The 22,438-nt window shown below is 36.2% G+C and overlaps 1 protein-coding gene across 1 annotated transcript in view; it reads left to right on the forward strand.

The window, feature by feature from the left end:
• Positions 1-22,438, forward strand: part of NME8 (NME/NM23 family member 8) — a 54,553-nt gene that overhangs the window by 4,800 nt on the left and 27,315 nt on the right. The window contains exons 4-10 of the mRNA XM_045564321.1: positions 1,328-1,399; positions 5,746-5,862; positions 8,621-8,687; positions 9,554-9,627; positions 11,869-11,961; positions 13,099-13,292; positions 19,005-19,180. Of these exons, the coding sequence (XP_045420277.1) occupies positions 1,328-1,399; positions 5,746-5,862; positions 8,621-8,687; positions 9,554-9,627; positions 11,869-11,961; positions 13,099-13,292; positions 19,005-19,180 (793 nt within the window). The remainder of the gene's footprint in view (positions 1-1,327; positions 1,400-5,745; positions 5,863-8,620; positions 8,688-9,553; positions 9,628-11,868; positions 11,962-13,098; positions 13,293-19,004; positions 19,181-22,438) is intronic.

Here is a 22,438-nt window from a genome sequence, read left to right on the forward strand (position 1 = left end):
AGAGTGAGACTCTGTCTCAAAAATAATAATAATAATAATAATTAAAAGTAAATATTATAGATTAGTTCCTTTCAACCACCTCCTTTTTTTTAAGCAGTAGAACCTTTTTTTTTCCAAAGAAAAAGAGGCAGACTCCAATACGCTAACGAAAGATGACAGCATGGCCCCTCTTGCAGACACAGGGAGGAGGGAGTCTTGCATGGCCTCCCCTCACCATCTTTGGCAGCTGTTGAGGAACCTCCAGAAATCCCAGTTTGAAAACTATTGCCTTAGGTTACAAAAATCAACTGCTGTGCACTGAATGTTTGCTCTCAAAATTCATACGTTGAAACCCTAATTGCCAGTGTGACAGTAGAGGTGGGGACTGTCAAAGATAATTAGAATAGGATCAATGCCCTTATAAAAGAGGACAAGACGTGTCTCTTCCAAGTGAGGACCTAACCGGGACGAAGGCCCTCACTGTAAACCCGACTATGCTGGCAGCCTGATCTAGGACTTCCAGCTTCCAGAACTGTGAGAAATAAACGTTTGTTAAGCCATCTGGTCAATGGCAATTTGTTATTGCCAGTGAACCAGAACTCACTGGCACACTAACTCTTACAGAAGACCTAACCAAAGATCTCACTGTGGCAGCTTTGACCAGTGGATGACGCGTTGATGTGAAAGAGGACACTATCATTTAATGTATAATCAAATTAGGACAATTTGAAATTTATGAAAAATTTTTTAAAAAATTGCAGACATGAAGATCAAAGAATTCAAAATTTACTACCAATTCCTTCAAGAAGTGTTTAGTAAGCTCCTTTCAGTGTTTGATCCTGTGACACGGGGGGAGGGTTGAGATACAAATGTGGATCTGAATGAAACATACTCCATCTGTGCACACAGCTCTCCCTCTAACAAAGTATTAATAGGTGTGACAGGCCCACAGGGACCTATGATAGGGTATGGAAAGGGGACATAGGTGCCCGGGGAGAGGGGTAGTAAAGTGCTGTGCGGAACAAGAGATGGTGGGCAGCAGGAGGGGGTGGGACAGACTTGGTGGCAGAAGGACACTTGAGCCAGGTTGGTAAGTAAGGGCAGGACCAGGCCCTGAGGTTGGGTACCATAAAGGGGAACAGGGAGGTTAGGTGGAGGCCAAATGATGCGGGGCTTGAATTACCAGTATGTGCAATTTGATCCTTAAAATAACTATTGATATACCCAGAAAATTTTGCAGTAAACCTAAAAATTGTATGTATCTCTGCATCATTTGAACTAAGTGTCTCAAATAACTTGGATATCGTTTCTGTTGTTAGTATATGAAATATTTATACTTTTTTTTCAGGCAGAAGCTGACAACATTGTGACTTTGCAGCCATTTAGAGATAAATGTGAACCAGTTTTTCTCTTTAGTCTTGTAAGTATAATTTTTATTCTCTCAATTGTATTATCAGATTCCAACTTGCAGTGAAAGAACAAATAGCATTTTAAAATTACTGTGGAACTGTTAGCTGATGATAGCAAATGCACATTGTTTGCCTTATCTTTTCTTGTTTATTGATACATTTTATAATTTGACCTCTAGGAGTTTATAATGGATTGAGGAGACTAGATTATCACACTGAGTTGATTAGGGCAAAGAAAAATAAGATGGTGTTTACCTTCGCTAAGGAAATCATCGGAGATTTGTATGATGAATTATTTACAGGAGTAAAAAATTTGGAATTTCTTAGATACCTAGCAAGAGAGAATTGGTTATAAATATTCATGTATACCCATACAAGGAAGCAGCTGTATGATCACTATTTTGTAATACATATTACTCTTATCTCTGTGTCTACGAATATGTAGAAAGAAGACCGGAAATGTATTCACCAAAATATTATAATCATTTTCTATGTATATAGAAAGGATGAATAATTCACATTTTTCTTCTTTATGCTTTTCTGTATTTTCCAAATATTCTGTAATGACCACACAACATTAATAATCAATAAAACATCCTAGCACTCTGTGAGGCAGAGGCAGGAGGATCGTTTGAAGCCAGGAGTTCGAGACTAGCCTGAGCGAGAGAGATCCTGTCTCTACTAAAAATAGAAAAATTAGCTGGGCGTGGTGGTGCACCCCTGTAGTCCCAGCTACTAGGGAGGTTGAGGCAGGAGGATCGCTTGAGCCCCAGGGGTTTGAGGTTGCTGTGAGCTAGGCTGACACCATGGCACTCTAGCCCAGGCAACAGAGCAAGACTCTGTATAAATAAATAAATGAATAAATAAATAAAACATAAGTGCTGTTTTCTAAAAACATGGTATACAAGTAAGTACTAAATTGTGTGACACAGAGTATAGCTGCTACAGAGTTAGAGAACTAGTATAAGAAAGAAAGAAAGCCTTCACAGAGGAAATAGTTAAGACTTAAGACTATTCTTCTAGTGTGGGATTCTTATTTTTGATATTACAAATGATTATTAAGAAACACTTCTTGGATATAACTTTTTGCTTCTATTCAACAACACTCTTACAACCATTTCAAAGAATTGAATTACCAGGTTAATTGAATGAAAAAAAACCACATTGTAGATCTTGCTCTAATTTGGATATGTGGAATTTGATGATTTAGATGAGGGGTCAGCCAGTTTTTTTTTTTTTTTTTGGTAAAGGACTAGATAGTAAATATTTTCAGCATTACTAAAATATAGTCTCTGAACTGGGGCATGGTTTTCTGACCCCTGGACTAGATGTCTCTGGACACATGAGGGAACAAGGATGAGTAATTGCACAGAGGTAGAATGGGCTTGGTGGGCTCATTGGAACAATGAGGAGACTCAGCAGCAGGTAGCAGGTAGGAGCATGGGACAGAGGGATAAAGACAGGGCAGGTTGATCACCACATGGAGTCTGGAGCTCTGGGAGAGCCATCACCCTGCCATCTGAGTCAGGTCTGACCAGTAGACCCATACCCACTCCCCTTAAAGGGAACAACAAGTTTATATCCTCTATTCCCTGCAATCAGTACCCAAAGTATAAGTCCACTCTTCTTCCCAGCCAAGTTTTGTCCCTCCTACTAACATTAATTCTTTTCCTGACCCAGTTCTCCAATTCTCCCCCATCTCTGGAATTGATATAGGCAATTAACAAACTTCCTGAGATTTTTGACCACATCTCTGAGCTTTTGATTCACTTCCTTAGCTTACCTTAATTCTGCCTTCTTCCTTGGGACATTTTCTCTGCATCCCAGAAGTGGTGACTGAATTTTCAGATTGTGTTTCTTGGGGCCAGGAGTAGAAGTGGTGTTTCTCTTACTTCCTTTGACTTCTTCAATAACTTTCTTTCCTGTTTTACTTGGCTAAATCTCATTCTTCCCCACCTCACTCCTGTTATTTACTGACCTTCAAACCAGTTTTGTGGATGACTGAAGACTTTGGCATGTGGCTCAAATTCTTACTCTCAAACCCTAATCCGGCTGGGGACTTCAGTATTTACATTGGCAACCCTCTTGATATCCTGGCCTTTTCAATTCTTGACCTCCTTACTGCCAATGAACTTTTCTTCCAATAAACTTCATCTAGTCTCTCCCGCAGTCATACCTCAAACTTTATTATCACCCATTGCTCCACATCCACAATCATTCTCTGATCCTAAAGCCACCATCAAGCCTATTGCTTGTTTATTCAGATATCCCACAGTGGCCTTTGGCATTGATCAGCTTTCATAGATGACAACAAATTCATTCCAGTAAGTTTCAGCAGGAAAGGCTTTTTCAGGGACTATTAGAAAGCTCACAGAACTGCTGAAAGATTCCTTTTAGTGGGAAATGGTAATTAGAGTTTGGGGTTTCATTTAAACCTTTCCGGACTGGATCCTTCTCATTGGCCTTTGTATATGATTAAATCTTTTCAATTAAAAATAATACACCTTTTTGACACCATACCCCCTCAAGCTACCACCCATTTCTCTTCTTCACCACACAGCTAATTTACTGAGAAGAATTTCTATATTTGATTTTACTCTATTTCTTCCCATCCCATTAACTCCACAACCCATTCAATCTGACCTCTGTCTGATTTTTCCATCAGAATTGCTGTTGCTAATGTATCCAATTACCAGCCTGTTGCTAGATATAATGAAAATTTTTAGGTAATCATCATTTGTACCTTTCAGTTGTATTAAACATGATGACCATGCCCTCCTTTTTAAAACACTTGCTTCTTTTGCCTTGTGTGAATCGGTTTTCCTTTCACCTTCCTGGATGTTCCTCCCCTCTGTCGTTTTTGCAGGTCCATCCTTCTTTATTCAGCCATTAAACATTGACTTTATCATGCTATATACTCTTCTTAGAAAATTTCCTCCACAAATATTTTCATTTGTCACCATTGTATATCAATAACTCACATTTCCATCTTTAGCTATATCCTATACTTTGAGCTCCAGATTTGTGCATCTAACTGGTACCTCGATATCTCGTCAAAATCATCTCACAACAAACTCATCCAACACCAGACCCTCCTCCCCACAAAACAGAGTCCTCTTCTAGTGTCTCCTCATTTGACATATAGCATCATAATTCATAATATATCCAGTTTTCAAGTGAGAAACAGAAGTATCATTTTGTGACTTCTCTTCACATCACACCCCAGCCAAACCACACCTTGGACCTGAACATGTTACTGCCCCAGTCTCTCTCACACTCGTCTACTTCTTTCCATCCTTTCCATTTCCACCACCACTGCCACAGACTGAGCGACCGCCATCTCTCATCTTTACTTTTGGAGTAGCTCATAAATCATGTGCAAACATCTTCTCTTGCTTCACCTGCAATCTTTTTTCCACACAGTAGGTGAAATGATTTTTACAAACAACAATTCGAATTGTGGTCACAGCCTCCATTGAAACATTACAAAGGTTTATGACTGCACTTGGGACAAAGGCTGCATCCTTCCGTGACCCATAAGCCTCTGCCCCCCTCCCCAAGTGTGGGCTGCTTCTCATACCAGGCTCCCCCTCTTTCTTGGATGGCCTCCTCACTTCCATATTCCCTTCCAGCTGTAGACACTTGCATGTGCTATTCCTTTGGCCTAGAGTGCTCTTCCTTCTCCTTTTTGCCTCATTATCTCTTACCCTTCTTCATATTTTAAGCCAAGAATCACTTCCTGATTTTGAGAAGTCCCTTCCCTGATCTCTTTGACCAGGATACGTTCTTGTAGGTGCTCTGAGTGCTTTGCACCTCTCTTGGTGGTACCTGTCATAGGTGCTATTTCCTGTATGTTTGTATGTTTGTGTTTTTGTAATTTAATTAAGTCAAATACCACGCCTATTGTTCCATACATTTATGCCCGGTAAGTCACCAGTATAACAGATGTTTAGTAAACATGTATTGAAAGAAGAACAAAAGGGGCATGGTGTCAGAAATAGTTAGAGAGGTCTACACATAATCTTTCAGATTTAAAGGAGGGATGCTTCAAGAAAGATTTCATGTGAGTGCTCCTCATGGTGGTGACTTGCTGTGAGGGGCTAGAGGACACCACCGTGCCTTTGGCTGTAGGAAAACAGTCAGATTGGAGGTAGAACTCAAAGAACTGGGTTTACCAAATCAAGGCAAACTTTCACATCAATAATAGCTTCCTTTAAAATTACTAAATACAATAGCTAAAAGAAGATTGTTGGAAGTGGACGGGATCAGGGAGGGGGTGACTTAGTCCAGTTTAAGTGTTAATTCTTGACTTGTTCTGATAATGAAAGTTTCCTTCATGCTTCCTTTTTTCTTATAGAATGGCAAAATTATTGCAAAGATTCAGGGCGCAAATGCACCACTTGTTAATAAAACAGTTATTACCTTGATCAATGAGGAGAAGAAAATTGCAGCAGGTGAAATGGTTCGCCCTCAGGTAATACTTTGAATTAACAACTATTTTAATTTTTAAAAAGTACATTATCTTTTTTTATGTTTCCTAAAGCATTTCCTAATTTTATAACTATCTAGCTGTCTAAATGATGCAACCTTTCTGGGAAGCATTTTGGCAATGTGAATCCAAGGCACATACATATAGATCCTTTGCCTCAGCAATTACCCTCCATTAATTTGCTCTAAGAAAATGAGACAAATATAGAAAAGGATATTTGCAATGTTATCTATATTATTAAACATTTGGAATTTACCTTAATACCTAGCAACAGTGAATAGATTTCATAAAATGTATATAATTTGTGTCATAAATTATACAAATCCATGCAGTGTTATATTATTTAGTGTGTTCTAGCTCTATTGATATGGAATGAAGGCCAGGATTGATTGATGAATTAAAAGGAGTACACTTCAATAGGATACTTATGGCAAGGTCCTGCGTGCATGTGTGAGGTATATTACCTGTGTAATGTTATTATAACCTATGTAATAAGAAATAAAATATTTTAAAATTAAGAAATGAAGGATAAAATGGTGGCATGGATATAGTAGGATTAGAAAGTAAGCTACATAGGAAAGTGATCAGAAATATAGGTAGAAAAACAGGAGAGACTGGTGTTTTTAAAAGAAACACAGCAAACAAACAAAAGCAACAAGGGAGACTAGCCAAGAAATATTGAAAATTAGAAATAATGAGAAATGTATAGGCTCAGGCTCATGTAAGTGTTTACTATAAGAAAAAATTTTGATTCAAATCAGAGGATAAAAAATTCAATGAATAGATTTAGAAATGTTGAGTTAACTATTTGTAGAGAAAAAGGTCTATCATTTCATGACAACCCTAAATAAATTCCAGATGTATTAAAGAGCTGAATATAAAGAAACAAATCATAAAAATATTAGAAGAAAATATCATCAAACACTTACAGGTATATTATCATATGTTGAGGAAGGCCTTCTAAGTATAATACAATACAGAGAAATAAAAATCAAAAAGAAAACATTGACAGCTTCAGTTATTTAAAACTTTCAAGTGTCCCCTAAAATGTAAAAGGAAAGCAGAAAACTGGGAAAAATGGTTGCACTCTAGGTGTCTATGTGTTAAAATCCATAATGTGTATATAGTACTTTATCAGCATTAAGAAAAATATGAACATTTTGATAGAACACTGATGAGTGATAAATTTACATTACAATGATTTTTTTCTCATTCAAGAACTTTTTTTTTAATTTTCCAAGTTTCCTTGTTTGGCAAGAAATTCCATCCTCCCTCCCTCTCTCCCTCTCTCCTCTTCTCTCTTCTCACTTCCCGTCACTTCTTTTTGAAAATTATAACAGGTAACAAGTATTGAGGACTTGCTCAGTTTGCTACAATTTTCAGCCATATGCTTAACACGATCTTTTGAGATATTTACAAATGACAAAGATGAGGCTCGAAAACTTGAATTCCTTTCCCCAGGAACAAGTCACTACCTGAATTTGAAGTCAGGCATGATGGCACCCAAACAGTTTCTCCTAATTGCCATATTTTATGTGGCTTTTTCATGTGTACTCTGTTCTTCTTCTTGTTCTCATGGTTCTTGCTGTTCTTGCAGAATGGCATCTTGTTTTAATTAATAAAAGTGGATATGTAAGAAATGTATTAATATCTTAAGTTTATTTTATATTATTCTGTTTTGTTGGACACTTCTGTTATTCAACTTTCTTATCTAATGCCTTTTCTAGCACAGCCCTGCTCAATAGTGATATAATAGGAGGCACTATATGAGCCACATACATAATTTTAAATTTTCTAGTAATTATATTAAAAACATAAAAGAACAAGTAAAATTAATTTTGGAAAGATATTTTTATTTAATTCAGTGTATTCAAAATATTCTCATTTAGGTATTCAATATAAACCTATTAGTGAGTTATTCAGTCTTCTTTTTTCATACTAAGTCTGAAATTTTCTGTGTGTTTCACATCTCTTAATTTGGACCAACCTCATTTCAAATACCCAAATAGCCTCAGGTGGTGAGGGGCTACTCTGTTGACCAGCATGGGTCTAGCAAATACAAAGTCAGGCTATTATAATAGGAATGAATGCTTTCAGTGTGGTGATTCCAAACTTTTTTGGAACATTATTCCACTGAGAATCTGAAATTATGTGTTCTCCTGCCCAAACAATGTGTGTGTACATGTATGTATGTATGTAACAAAATGAACTCATGGAATCACAGAAGCATATTCACAGCTTCCCTAGAAACTAAGAACTCTTGTCCTTCCTAATATTTTACTCTTTAATAGTATAGTAGCTATTCGTTGGAGAAAGATTTTTTTTGTAAGTTAAGGAGGTATCCTTCTGTTCCAGATTCACTAAGAGTAATGGTCAAGAATGGATGTTAAAACTTCTTAAATGCCCTTTTTATCTTTAACGTAATATTCATGTGCTCACTGCTTTATTATTTGTTACTATCTGCTTCATACTTATTTTATCTCTCATGCTCTTCTCAAATTTTGAGTCTTTTTTAACATTTTCATATTGCACACATGCATTATTCCTGCCCTACCATTTAAAATATTCCGCATTTTATTTCAGTGGAAATCTTGGGAAAGTAGTGTTTGATAAATGCAAGCGCCTTTCCACTTTACTTTCTATCCTGTAGGTTATAAGTATTTACTAGAAACAAAATTTCCAAAACCTCATTCACTATCATATTAAAACATAACTGTGTTCTACTTGTATTTCTTTTTCATAGTATCATGAAATTGCGTTAGTAGACTCAGAGACAGAAGGAACTGGAGAAGCACAATATGAAAGTGCTCGTAAGTAAATTTACTTTGAAAGGATGGCAAGAGTTTTCTGTACGTGGGTGTTCGTTACAGCATCACTTGTTGGCAACAAAATGCTAGTAACAACATCAATGTTAATCAGTAAGGGACTGTTTGGATAAATGATGATTTGAGCCTTGTAAGACTCAGCTATTAAAAGGCATCATTGTCTTTTGTTCCCCTGCCTTACCTCTGGTCTCTGGGCCCGGAGCCTTTCAGAGGCTCCCCAGGATGATGGGCTGCTATGTCCTGTGGCTCATCTGGATAGCAGCTTCCTATTTAATCCTTCATCATCTTCCAAAAACTTGTGAACATAATTTCTTCCTTGATGACCCATGCTCTCGGTTTACTTTGCAGTTAACAATTTCATGCCTTCACTGGATAATCTGTGTGGGGGGTGTATGCGTGTGCCTTCATTCTCTGGAGGGAGCAGAGTAAACAGCCATGCTCAGTGAGCTATCTCATACTACAAGTCCATCATTAGAAAGTAGATAAATTCGTAGATGGTAAATCTTTCAGTTTGCAGTGTTTATTTGCATAATTCACAGTTGAAACTTTACTCACTGGTCATACTGCACTGGATGGATTGTGAATGTGATTCTAATGCATGTGAATTGCATTCAAACCACCCATGCTTACCTACTCATTTTGTTTTTCTTTTGATTAAAAACTCTTGTGAATGTTTCCCTGCATGCAAATATAGGCACTGCAGTTTGATTCTAAGTAGAAACTTTTTGGTAGTTGAAATGCTGTAATAAGATACACACCTGTCAATGGTCAAAACTTACATATCTATTTGCCAGATCCTCCATTATCCTGACTTTGAGCCAAGAAAATAAAATGATGTGTTTTTTTCCTAGACGAATCATACAGTATTGCTATTATCAAACCTGATGCTGTCATTAGTAGAAAAGTTCTAGACATTAAAGAAAAAGTAAGTAATATTTCCCCCAAATGACTTAAATTCATTGCAAAAATAACAGCCCCTTAATTGTCAATTTGGAGACAAGCTTAACATTTAGAGTGAAATAGAACATAATGCACTTCTGGTGCTATGTACCTCTAAAGACTTTGAACATTTTCTATCTTTAGAAAGGTTTGATCTACTCATGTATCCTTTAAGTAACCCTGCTTTACCAACAGCCCACATAAATTGTGAAAATTATAGTTTTTATATTGGATTGTAACACATGTTCTTCTTGTTTAATTATGTGTCATGTGATCTTGTTACAACTCACATTAACTTGCTTTATTCCCTATATGTTGTTACAAATGTATGGTCTTTTTCAATACATGATAGCTTAAGGATGCATTTAATATTTTGCTTTAGAGCTAAAATAAACCTGTTTTTTTTTTAAGTAGAGGAAAATTACTTTCTAATTCAGAGGTCAGCAACCTTTCCTCTAAAGGGTCAGATGGAAACAATTTCTAGATTTGCTCACATACGGTCTCTGACAACTACTTAACTCTGACAGCATACCAAGACAGCAGCAACAAACAATATGTAAATGAATGAGTGTGGTTGCTCCAGTATATTTTGTTTATAAAAGCAAGTGGTTGGCCAGGTTTTGAGTGAAAGCTGTAGTTTGCTGAGCCCTGAACAAGGACTTTGTGTTGAAACAATAAAATTATATTGAAATTTGAAAGAATGTTGCATGGGCAATAGAAGAGATCACATAGGGAGCTATGTGGTACTGTATCTCTTGATGAAGTTCCCATTGTGCATTCATCCTTCAGCTGTAGCAGCATTAGCATTTATTAAACTACAATAAAGTGATCAGTCCACAGGTTATGGGACATTTACTATCTCTTCCAGTTATATTTTGATTTAATTAATATTCGTTTCCAAGGATAGCTCTTTTTCCCCCCAGATTCTGGTGTATATGTGGAGGTTGAGAGGGGACCAAACTGCACCCCATTCCCTTATACATTGCTTATACTTTATATAGTGTTCCAAAGATAATGTCACATACCAATAGCTTACTGTTTCTTATTAAAGTGTGTTTTAATAGCCACAACGGTGAAAGTTTTCAAAATTACATAGTTCTTTGAGTTGAGGCAATACTGTTAATCATCAGTTCATCTTATTTTTTTGTTCTAGCATAATAAACAACATTTCAGAGACATAATGAATATCTACTAAATACCTCACCTCTCTGGAATTCAGTTAAAGGCTACATAACAGGACAGAAAAAAAATGACTGTTTTGAATAAAAAGAAAATGAACACTGCATTTTTTTTAAACTATAATAAAAGAGACATTATCAAGCTTAAATGTTGCTTGGATTTTATTTTCTGTTCTCAGGCACTATGTAACTTAATAAAGACATGATTTGGATTTTTAGAAGTTGCTCAAATTAGAATGTCAGTTAGGAGAGTTGTTCAATGTTAGCAGTTGGTTCAATATCAACAAACCCAGTGAAACCAATGGAGCATTTGCTTTCACAGTCAAAGCAGAATGTACTTGATGCTGGATACTTCCAAATCAAATGCAGCTCACATTGTTGGTATCATTTAATATAATTACTGACTCGCTTTGAACCCAGCTTCCACTTTTATTGAATTGTTGTGTATCTCATTGGGCTTGTAAGATTTGCCTCAAAACTTCTCTGTTGCATACATGAGCTGCATGCAAACTGAATTTTGTTACTAAATTAAATTATGATTAAAACAAATAAAGGATGGTTAAATCTTAAATTCTATCCTTCCTAATAATCTGAGCATATTTGTTGCTTTAAGAGTAAGTTGTACTAGATTATGAGTTATAGCATTCACAAATTAAAAGCCTAAAAAAAGTTAAAGCAATTTTGAAAATAGACGGTTAAAAAAATACTTGGAGATTTATGTCTTTATGAATGATTAAGAAAGCTATGATATTTTTTGCTTGGACTTAAGTTAGTTTTTTCACATTTTGAAGCAATTCACTTTTACAGAAATATTTCAGAGTCTCTAGTTCAAGTCTTGAAATCTCAGGTATCTAGAGGGCATGAAAAGGATCTTCTTTGTGTATTTTTGATCCACCTCAAACCTAGTGCCATATGGATTTTGCTGAGCTTTTCACATGAAATGCATCCAAAGCTGGGTGGTTGGTTAAGCCCAGGAAGCAAACATCCTTAACTTGTTTTACATGTGGTCCCACAACGCATCTGGATTTCACCTTACTCTCTAATTGAAGATTACCAGAGCAGGATTTGTCATAGAAGCAGAGGATAAGAGAATCCTCACTGAAGATCAAGTTATTGACTTCTACAGTAGCATCGCAGACCAGGTAAGAAAGTTAAAAAAGAAAAAAGCCACTGTGTACTCAAACACAGTCGATTTCTATAAGCTTCTTCCCTACAGAAAAGCAAATGAGTCAATCTGATCAACTAAAATAAGCTCCAGGTGTCCCTGTTGGTGTCCATATCATGGTGATGCCAAAGTTGGTGGCTCTGAGGAAATCTTCAGTAGAAATAGTGGCCACCAAGCAAAACTGGAGGGTCACATTGTATTTTGTTGGAATGGAGACCTCTTTATGTCATGTCCTCCAGGACACTCTGCATCGTCTTCTGGAAGTGAATATCCAGTGCTGTCCTATAGATTTTTATTGAGGGTTGAAGGCTTCTTGTCATCAGCTTCACAAGACTGCTTTAATCATTTCTTTACCTAAGGGCCTTTCTCTCAGGCTTTTCTTTTTTTAATTGTCTTTTGTCTGGGGGAATATAACAGGCAGTGCTGTGCGTTGGAAAGTGTACTGTCCTGGGGATCAGGAGACTGAGCTTCTAGAAATGCACTGTCCAATATGGTGCCACTAGACAAGTGGCCATTTGAATTTAAATTCATTAAAATTAAATAGTGTTAAAAATTCGGAGTTTCAGTTGTATTGGTCACATTTCAAGTGCTCAATAGCTACATCTGTTATTAGCCAGTAGTCAGCACAGAAGAGCATATTTATCGTCACAGAAAGGTCTGCTAGACTGACTTTGTAGAACTAGCTGCATCACTCAAACCATCTCTTTTGGCCCCAGCTTCCACACCTTTGAAAGGAAAGGGTTAGACAAGTTGCATCAGCATCAACTGTGAGCTTTTAAGAAAATGCAATTCCTGAGCTCCACCTCGGACTTACTAAATTAGAAACTCTGAGATTGCGCTCTAGAAATCTGTGTTAACAAGCCCTCCAGATGACTTGGACGCATCTTGAAGTTTGAGAATTGTTGTTAGACTGACTGTATGTAAGATCAATTCCTTCTAGCTCTGAGTTTCTATTCCTCAGAAATGTGCTTGTTAACAGGAGGTTTATAAGGATAACATTCCCTTGCCCAATGACCATGAAGCAAAAGGTTTCACTTGACCTGGGAAGTAGCTACCCTTTTAGCCCATCCATTTCAGGAGACTGAAGTAAACAGTTAATCGTTTTGTTTTGTAGCCTGATTTTGAAGAGTTCATGTCTTTTATGACGACCAGCCTGAGCTGTGTTCTAGTTATATCTCAAAGAAGTGAACAAGAGCCTGTCTTGAAAGAAGCTAAATCTGAGCCTGAAACAGAACCTAAAGAGCCGACTGAGGATCAACCTGATGGCAAAGCTGAGGACACACCTGTAGTGAGGATGAAGCGAGAAAGGTAGCTCCAGACTGGGAATTGCATCATTTACAGTGTGTTGTTAGGTGGTGTCTAAATATCTCAAATCCTGTGGGCAAGTATTTTTATGTGGAAGCCACAAGTATTTCTTCCAACTTAAAATACTATATATTCAGAAAAGCTGAGATTTCCCTGAAAGTTTATGTCATGAGCATTAGAAAGGGAGGAATTTTCCCTGCTTATATCTATAACTGGGCACAGCAGTCTGGCCTGGTGGCCTGGGCCTTATGGGGCATCCTGGAGCCATGCAGAATCCCTCCAGCCAGGGCCCTCTCGTCTCTTCACCTTCCCCTTCCACTTCCCTGTGCCCGAAAGACATCAGGTGTGCACTTTTACTTAGGGCAGTTAATGGTTATAAGTTGCTGAGAACAAAATGGTTGTATATTTTTGTTAACATAAATATTCGAAAATGAACATAAGTAATTTGCAGAATGTTGGTTTTTACGTACTGCCATTTGTGCCTTTTATTTTTCTGAAGACCCAGATAATCCAAAGTTGAACACAACAGTTATCAGGGCTGTGCCCGAGAGAAAGTGGAGAGAGCAGGAACATACTTAAGAGTGTCTGAGTCTTGAGCTTTCACGGGATGTGTCTTCCCTGCTTGGCAGTCCATCTCCATCATATTTTCTGGCTGGGAATCTCCAAAACTTTCCTTGTTGTCTTATTAATGAATTGTAGTGGCTTGAGTGGCTACAGATGTTGGTTCTTAGCAGTTTTAGGTAGTGGGAGATCCTGATGTCATTACTTTCAAGTTTTACACAGTATAGAGGGACTCCTGAGGTAAATCAACTGCTGAAAAAAGGCTTTGTGAACAGGACGAGTTACTTTCAGGATTTTAAAGGTAAATAATAAGCAATGGGCAGAGGGAAGGTTTGGATGGGGTGTGTTGGGCTTAAAAAGATACCTGATTTATACCAGAATTTTTGAGCCATTCAAAAAAAAAAATACGTTCTGTGAAACGCTTATTAATGTAACTGGTATAAGAAGACAAGTCATTATTCCCTTGGGCCATTTAGGCTATTGTTTAGGTGGTAAACCTCCAATCATATCCAACTTTGAGAAGCTATTGTCTCCAGTTGTTTAATACCCACATAACAGCATGAACAATAGGGTGGGGGTGGAATGAGTGTGCAAACCTTGCTTTGGCAAAGTCTGCAGTGTTTTCTTTCTAAACTTGGAGTTCCCTCTTGCCTTTGGCCAGTGCTTGTCCCAAACGATGGCCACAGGCAGGCAGCACAGGGTGATATGGAGCTTGCTTGTTTGGTGCTTGCTGCTCTTTTCCCAGCTCTTGTTCTGGAGGGAGGGTGCAATAGGTGCTGTCACCTCCATTTGACATCTTTTAAGTAGATCCAGAAACTGAAGATTAAGGACAAAACTCTCATGAGTAATTTATGCATTTTTTCACTTTTACTTTTTATTGCCACCTCTCTCCTATCTCGGCGCCTCCTCACCCTCCTCTCTGGGTGGTGTTGGACGGAGGGTGAAGCAGGAGAGAAGTTAAAAGCAGAACAATTAGACTGGGGGTGATTGGTGATCCCTCCCATGAGCAAGAGCTGTGTCCAGGGCAGCAGAGCCCCAGGGCTTTGTCAGGCTGGGTACGCCTGCAGAGACAGACACTCGCAGTTCGTGAATCACATGGCCAGGGGAGACTTTCTCCATGCCAGTGCTGGCTCACCTGCTCCAGTGGCTGGCTGGGAGGAGCGGGGAAGATTCCAGAAAATGGAGGTACAAGCACCCACATTTTTCATTCACATTTCAGATTCCTTCCTGACGACTTTTTATCTTATTATTTATATTATCTGTTTACTTGTCTGTCTCCTTAATCAGCCTATGTATTAAGAAGTCAAAGGACAATGTCATTTACCTTTGCTTTCTGGTCTTTCTACAGATCAGGTGTGGTTTTTTTAGCTACATTGCCCAGAGTCACACAAGTAGTTACTGGCAGAATCTTCACTCATTCGTTCACTCCTTGTGTTCTGCAGAGATTCATTCATCTAATGTTTATTAAAGTCTCACAATGTGCTAAGTCCTGCAGATACAAAGATGGGGAAGAATTAGATGACCACCTCTGAGGTCGCCTTTCGGTTTAAATCTTTATGACTGAGTGAAGGTGACATTTCATACCTCCCAAATATATTGTATTTCTCTGTCCATAGAAAGTGTCTGTTCTATTCTTGGTAACCTCTCTATGTGTCCCTCTGTGTGTCATAGCTATAGAGAGCTTGTTTTTTCTTTTATGAAATTCTCCATTAAATTAAAGATAATAGATACAATTCCTAAAATAACCTTTAAAGTTGGTGAAATACTTAGTATGTTTGAAACCTGGAGGAGGTCACTTTCCTAACACCCCCTTTCTCTATATGACAAAATTATTTTAAGAACTAATAATTGAATGAGGTTAACAATACCAAAAAGGAAACATAGCCAATGAAAAGCCTTTTATAGACTTTTGTATATATAAACATATGAGTAAAAAATAAATACAAATATTACAATATCCCAAATGAAAAAAGTGATAGATGAATGCTATTTTATAAAGAAAACATTTGTATCTATATATTAGTCTATCATACAAATGAAGTATAGTTTTTGTTTTAAAAAAGTCTTAATTTTTGAAGATTTGTCAATGATGTTCTCAAAATTGATCTTTGCTGTGTGGTCATGTTTAATAGACAGAGCTATGTAAATTGACCATTTCCCAATGAATTCCAGAAATTGCAATACTTTCAATAGTCTTGTTGTTTTGGGGTTGATTCTGCCATGTTGGGTACAATGTAGAGAACACTGTTTCTTAAAGGATAAGTAACAAAAATGTGAAACTTGAAGCATACATATATATTATCAAAATTCAACACTAACCACAGGAATTGTTTAGATTGTAGTGCACTAAAGATTTTTTTTGAAGAGTATTTTATCAGTCACATTCTTTAGAATTGCTTGTGTGTGGTGATGATAAAAAGCAGCCCTACTTTTAGTTGGTTTTATTATTGGTCTAAAATTTCCCTTGCACTTTAGGATCTTTACTGCCAACCCTATGCTTGGCAGCAACTGGGAAGAAGTTACTTACAAGGAATGGGACTCTTCATAGTCTACCAAGAGAAAAAAACCTCAACCCCTGCATTCTTTACAAAGCCCAAGATATTTACTGGTTAGAGTAAAGGAAGACGTTCAAGGATATGCTTAGGAATTTATCACCTATATACCCCCTCTATGTAAAATATTTGAAGAAAGATTAAACCAAACAAAAAGTATGAGAGAACAGAAAGAAGGAAAACCATTGTTATCAGTGCCCACATTACATAATTATCCTGGGTTGTATATAATGTAATAGCTAATGGACTCTTGAAATAGAAGGAAATTCTGATAGATTGTAAATTATCTCAATAAAACCTAGAAGTTGCTGGATGTGTGTGGCAAAATGGTTCAAAAATCTCAGTGAGAGGAGAGGAAAGAGAAGATGAAGAGGGCAGCTGAAAGTATTTTAAGGTTCTTATTTGAGTATGTAGAGGAGGGGTGTAAATGGAGTATTAAAGTTGGGAAACAGTGTGCCCAGAATGAAAGAAATAGTTGGAACATATGTGTCTAACAATGGGAGCAGGAAAAAAAAAAGATAGACATTAGTGCAGTGGAAAAGTATACTAGAACTTATATATTAACAAGGAGAAAATATAAAATGAATAGAAACTTGCTTAGTGCAGCAAAATAAGATTAAAAAAAGGAAACCATAATTTAAAATAAATAGTATATGTAAAGTAAGATGGAAGGAATAAAGTCATGAATAAGGCTATTCTACTAAATATAAATGGGTTAATTCTCCCATTAAATACAGAGATTACTAGATTCAAGTAAAAATGAACTAAATTAAAAATCATCGTAGTAATGATTCAGATAAGAATCATCAATGGGTGCTAAATGCATTGAGTAAAAAATATGCACACAGTTTTATAGAATATCCTTACAGATTACTTATTAATTGCAAAGGGGAAATTATAGCTTTCCAGTAGAGGAAACTGGGGAATACCAACTTAAGCATGTTGATACCACCAACAATGGGAAAAACTGGCATCATGTACCTCCTATGTGATGGAGCATGTGATGAACCAAGGAGGATGCAGGATCACTCAGGTGCTTTTCTTGTCAAAGACTCATAACCTGAATGTGAAAGGAATCTACTGGGCCATTCAATAATTTTAAGCCATCCAAAATGAGAGGCAGTCTATAAAACAACTGTCCTGGATGCTTCAAAACATGAACATCATAAAAGACAAAAAAGGCTGAGTCACTCTTAGAAATTAAAGGAGACTAAGGAGATAGGACAACTACATGCAATGTATGATCCTAGATGAGGGAAAAAATTACTATAGGTTAGACAGTATTAGAAAATTAGTGAAATTTGAACATGGGACTGTTTATCATATAATAGTTTTATATCAATACAAAAGAGAGAAAAACTGTGGCAAAATGTTAGCTGGTGAATCTATATAAAGGGTATAAATGTGAGTTCGTTGTCCCAGTCTTGCAACTTTTCTATCAACTTAAATTTTTTCAAAATAAAAATGTTAAACTTCACTCATTTATATTCTGTCTAGAAGAAACACACACACACATACACCTGAAAATAATGGGATTGCAAAAAATAGGAAGAATAAAGTATTAAAATTGATAATTAAAAATGTTAAACTAGGTAAAGGAAGACACCATGTAGAAGGCAACATTTATGAAGATGTAGTAACCAAATGATAAAACATGCCCACACCAACATAAAAGCTAAGTACATAAGGATGAAAGTATTAGAAAAATAAGGAGATAGCTGGGCATTGTGGCACACACCTGTAGTTCTAGCCACTCAGGAGGCCGAGGCAAGAGGATTGCTTGAGCCCAGGAGTTTGAGAATGCAGTGAGCTATTATGACACCATTGCACTCTACCCAGGGTGACTGACTCTGTCTCAAAATAAAAGAAAAAAAAAAAAAGAAAAATAAAAATGAGGTGAAGTGGATAAAAATATCTGCTAGCAAACAAAAATAACAGGGATATAGAGGAATGGGAGATAAATATTCAATAAATAATGTACAATACATGATCAATAATATATGAAATATAAATATATGTACCACCTTACATATTACAAATAAATTTTCTCCATTGACAAAGAAGACCTTATCAACATGTTTGAAATTAAAATTTTACCACATATATTTACTGGTTACAATCCACATATTTGGAAATAAACAATAAAAAGGTTACAAAAGTATCTAATTGAAAATATGAAATATGCATATAAATAGCCCTTAGTCCAAAGACAAAAATAAGACGAAAAATAGAGACTATCTGGAAAGCTCTACATGGAGGAAAGAAAATTTTTTCCTTGAAAGCATAGCATATTTTCTCTTTGTGTTTGTTTATCCTTTCATAAAGTCAAGTAAAGATGACATCAGATAACTGATTTTTTGAGTGAGTTCAATAAACTGTTGAATTAAGTATCATATTCTTGTATGTAATAGCATAGATTATATACAAATTCTAATTGTATTGTATCTAATAAATAGATACAACTTAGTCTTTACATGAAATTCAACTTTTGTTTGCTTTATTAAACTCCATGTAAATTGTGAACATGTCAATTTTAATGTGTTGGCATGGTCATTAAACTTCAGTTTATAATAACCTTAAATTATATTTTGGATTTCGGCAGTTTACAAGAATATCTGGAAAGACAACATATATCTCAGTTTTGTGATCTTGAAGAAGATGTAACTAATGTGACTAAGCTCATTGATATCTTCTTCCCTGATTTAAAAAAAATGAAAGACATGAAATTAGAAAAAACACTGGCATTACTTCGGCCGGATCTCTTCCATGAAAGGAAAGGTAGGAAACAAAGCACAAATTGTTTAAGTATTTTGTAGACAAGATTTGAATAAACCCTAGTACAGTTACAGTTTAAAGACATTGTTTAAAATTTAACATTGAAGAAAAATCACCTTGAGTAAGAAATTTAGTTAATATTAATTTGCTAATTTCTCAAAAAATAATGAATAAAACATTTTTATAGTTCAAGAGTTTATGAGGCATTTTGTAACCTGTGAATTTGTTAGAGAAGATTTTAACATTGCAGGAATTATTACATAATAATGATTGGAAATTTTAATGTCTGAAATGCCTGAATTCAAAACTTGGGTGACCTCTAATTGATAGTGTGACTTGAACAAGTTATTTTAAAAAGTCTATTTCTTCATTTGTAAAATTCATATTATAATAACATGAGAAAACATAAAGTACCTGGCACTTCAAGAGCTATTTTTAACCTCGTCCCATATTCTCATAGCAGAGTAAATATGGCAGAGGAAGAAAAATCATAATACTATTATTTCTTTTTTTATACCTAGTGTGATGCAATACAATTGATATTTGTATATTTACCTTTTGTTCTCTGACTTGCTGAACTCACTTAGTTCTAGGAGCTTTAATATAGTTTCCTTGGAAATTTCTATGTAAACCAAGGTTTCTCAACCTTTGACCTGCTTACATTTTAGGCCAGGTAATTCTTTGTTGAGGGCTGGGGCCTGTGTCATGTGCATTTTAAAATGCTTAGCAGCATCTTTGGCCTCTACCCACTAAAGGCCACTATCATAACCCCCACTTCCCAGTTGTGACAACCAAAAGTATCTCCAGACATTGTCAAATGGACAGTCATTGATGTAAACAGTAATGTCATCTGCAAATTGAGATACTTTTATCCCTTTCTTTCCATCTGTATGCCTTTTATTTCTTTGGCTTGCCTCATTGAACTAGCTAGCCCCTCTTGTATGATGTTGAATAGGAGTATTAAGAGCTGAAACTCTTCTTTTGTAGTTTATCAGTATTTGCCTCACATACTTGATGTTCTTTTGTTAGGTGCATATATATTATGGATTGTGATGTCTTGGAGAATTGACCCCTTTATCATTATGTAATGTCCCTCTTTGGCTCTGTCCCTCTTTCCCTCTGTCCCTCTTTCCTTATTCTGATTAGTATGGCTATTCAGTTTTCTTTTGATTAGTGTTAACCTGTATGTTGGTCTCTACCCCTTTAATTTTTGTCTTTTTATTCCACTCTGATAACCTCCTTTAAGTAGCATATTAAGACCATTCACATTTAAAGTGATGATAGATATAGTTGGATTAATATGGTCCATGTTTGTAACTGTTTTTTTTTCATTGCAATACTTCTTGCTGTCAACAGAAAAGAAGCCAAACTCTATGAAATAATTAAAAGAGTTTTATTCTGAGCTGAATATGTGTGACCATGGCCCATAGAGCTATGCCCAAGAAGCCTTGAGCAAGTGGTCTCACCATAGTTGAGTTACAGTTTGGTTTTATACATCTTAGGGAGACAGGAATTTCATGTAAAGTCATAAATCAGTACATGGAAGGTGTACATTGGTTTAGTCTGAAAAAGAAAAGGCAGGAGATTTCAAAGCAGGAGATTTCAAAGCAGGGGATTACAGGTTATGGGTGGGTTTAAAGATTGTTTGATTTGTAATTGGTTAAAGAAATGAAGCTCTGTCTAAAGGCTTGGAATGTTTTAAGTTAAGATAAGGAAGTCTGTTAATCAGAGATAAGCCACCAGACATACACTGTGACATATCCAGACTCAAGTGATCTGTTAAGTAAATTGATGACCTGCAGGTGTGGTTTAACCTGTCTCTTACATGGCCTCAGGCTTGTTAGTGATTTTATATCTTACTGTTACAAAGAGAAAAAAAACAAAAAAACTCCAAAAGGGACAGAGCATAACAAGGCATGTCTGATTTCCCTTCTCCTCAGCTTCAAGGTTTTTTTTTTTTTTTGTGGGGGAGGAGGTTCCCCCTGGCTGAGCGGGGTAGGGGGGGTCCATTCAATTAGTTTGGGATCTTAAGATCTTATTTTAGTTCACAGTGCTTAGTGTTTTTTGAGTCTCCTGGATCTGTGGTTTGGTATCTGTCATTAGTTTTGAAAAATTCTCAGCCATTATAATTTCAACTATTTCTTCTGCTTCTTTCTCTCTTGCTTCTTCTGGTATTATCACTATGTATGTATTACACTTTGTAATTGTCCTGAAGTTCTTAGATAGTCTTTGCTGTTTTTTTCTTCCCCCTTCATTCTTTTTCATTTCAGGTCAGGGAGTTTCTGTTAATATATCTTCAGTCTCACTGATTTTTTTCATGACTGTGTTAAAACTACTGATGAGCCCTTTAAAAACATTATTCATTTCTATTAAGTGTTTTTGATTTCTAGTATTTCTTTTCCTTTCTTTCTTTCTTTTGAATTTCCATCTCTCTACTTACATTTCTCACTTTTCATATTACAGCTAATTACATTAAAGTAAATAATGATTGACACATAATTGTTTTAAATTCCTTATTTGATCTGGTAATTCCAAAATCTGTGTCTGTCAGAGTTTGGTTTAGATATTTTCTTTGTCTCTTTAGACTGTGGTTTTGTTCCCTTGCTTTTTAGCATACTTTGAAATTTTTTTCTGAAAGCCACACGTGATATCAGGAAATAGGAACTGAAGTAATTAGGCTTTTGGTGTGAGGTCTTATAATCTCCATAGGAGCTGGTTTGTATTTAATATTTGCTGTAGTTTTAAATACCAGAGTTTCCAGTTTCCTTTAAAGTTTAGTGCCCTTGTTGTTGTTGTTGTTATTGTTGTTTTTTCCTCTCCTCTGTTGTCTTTGCATGTTCCTAAGAACTCTTCCTTAAATAGAGTTTCTGTCCAAACTCTCTCAATTAGAATCCACTGTTATTATACTAGACTGTTGTTGATGTGCCAGTAAGGTGTTGGGAGGGAGAAACACTCTATCTATAATCTTCTGATTCAATCCAAGGATTTAGTATGCCTGAGTACCTGGGCTGTGAAATTCAGAAGCATTTCTTAGCCTGATTTTTTCCTATGTGAGACAGAAAGGCTAGAGGGGGCTGGAGTTGTCTAATTGCCCTTTCCCCAGATAAGTTTCTGGTAAAGTAGTTTCCTGTAGAAACTTGTTATGGAGAATTCTCTGGATATATTTTAAAATGGTTACCTGGGCTTCTTTTAAAATGTTTACTTTTCCATTCCCTCTGCTGGAAAATGAGGGGATTATTTTTTGATCTTCATTGTGAGAAC

The sequence above is a fragment of the Lemur catta genome, chromosome 11 (genome assembly GCF_020740605.2).
Source record: "Lemur catta isolate mLemCat1 chromosome 11, mLemCat1.pri, whole genome shotgun sequence".
Lineage (NCBI taxonomy): Eukaryota > Metazoa > Chordata > Mammalia > Primates > Lemuridae > Lemur > Lemur catta.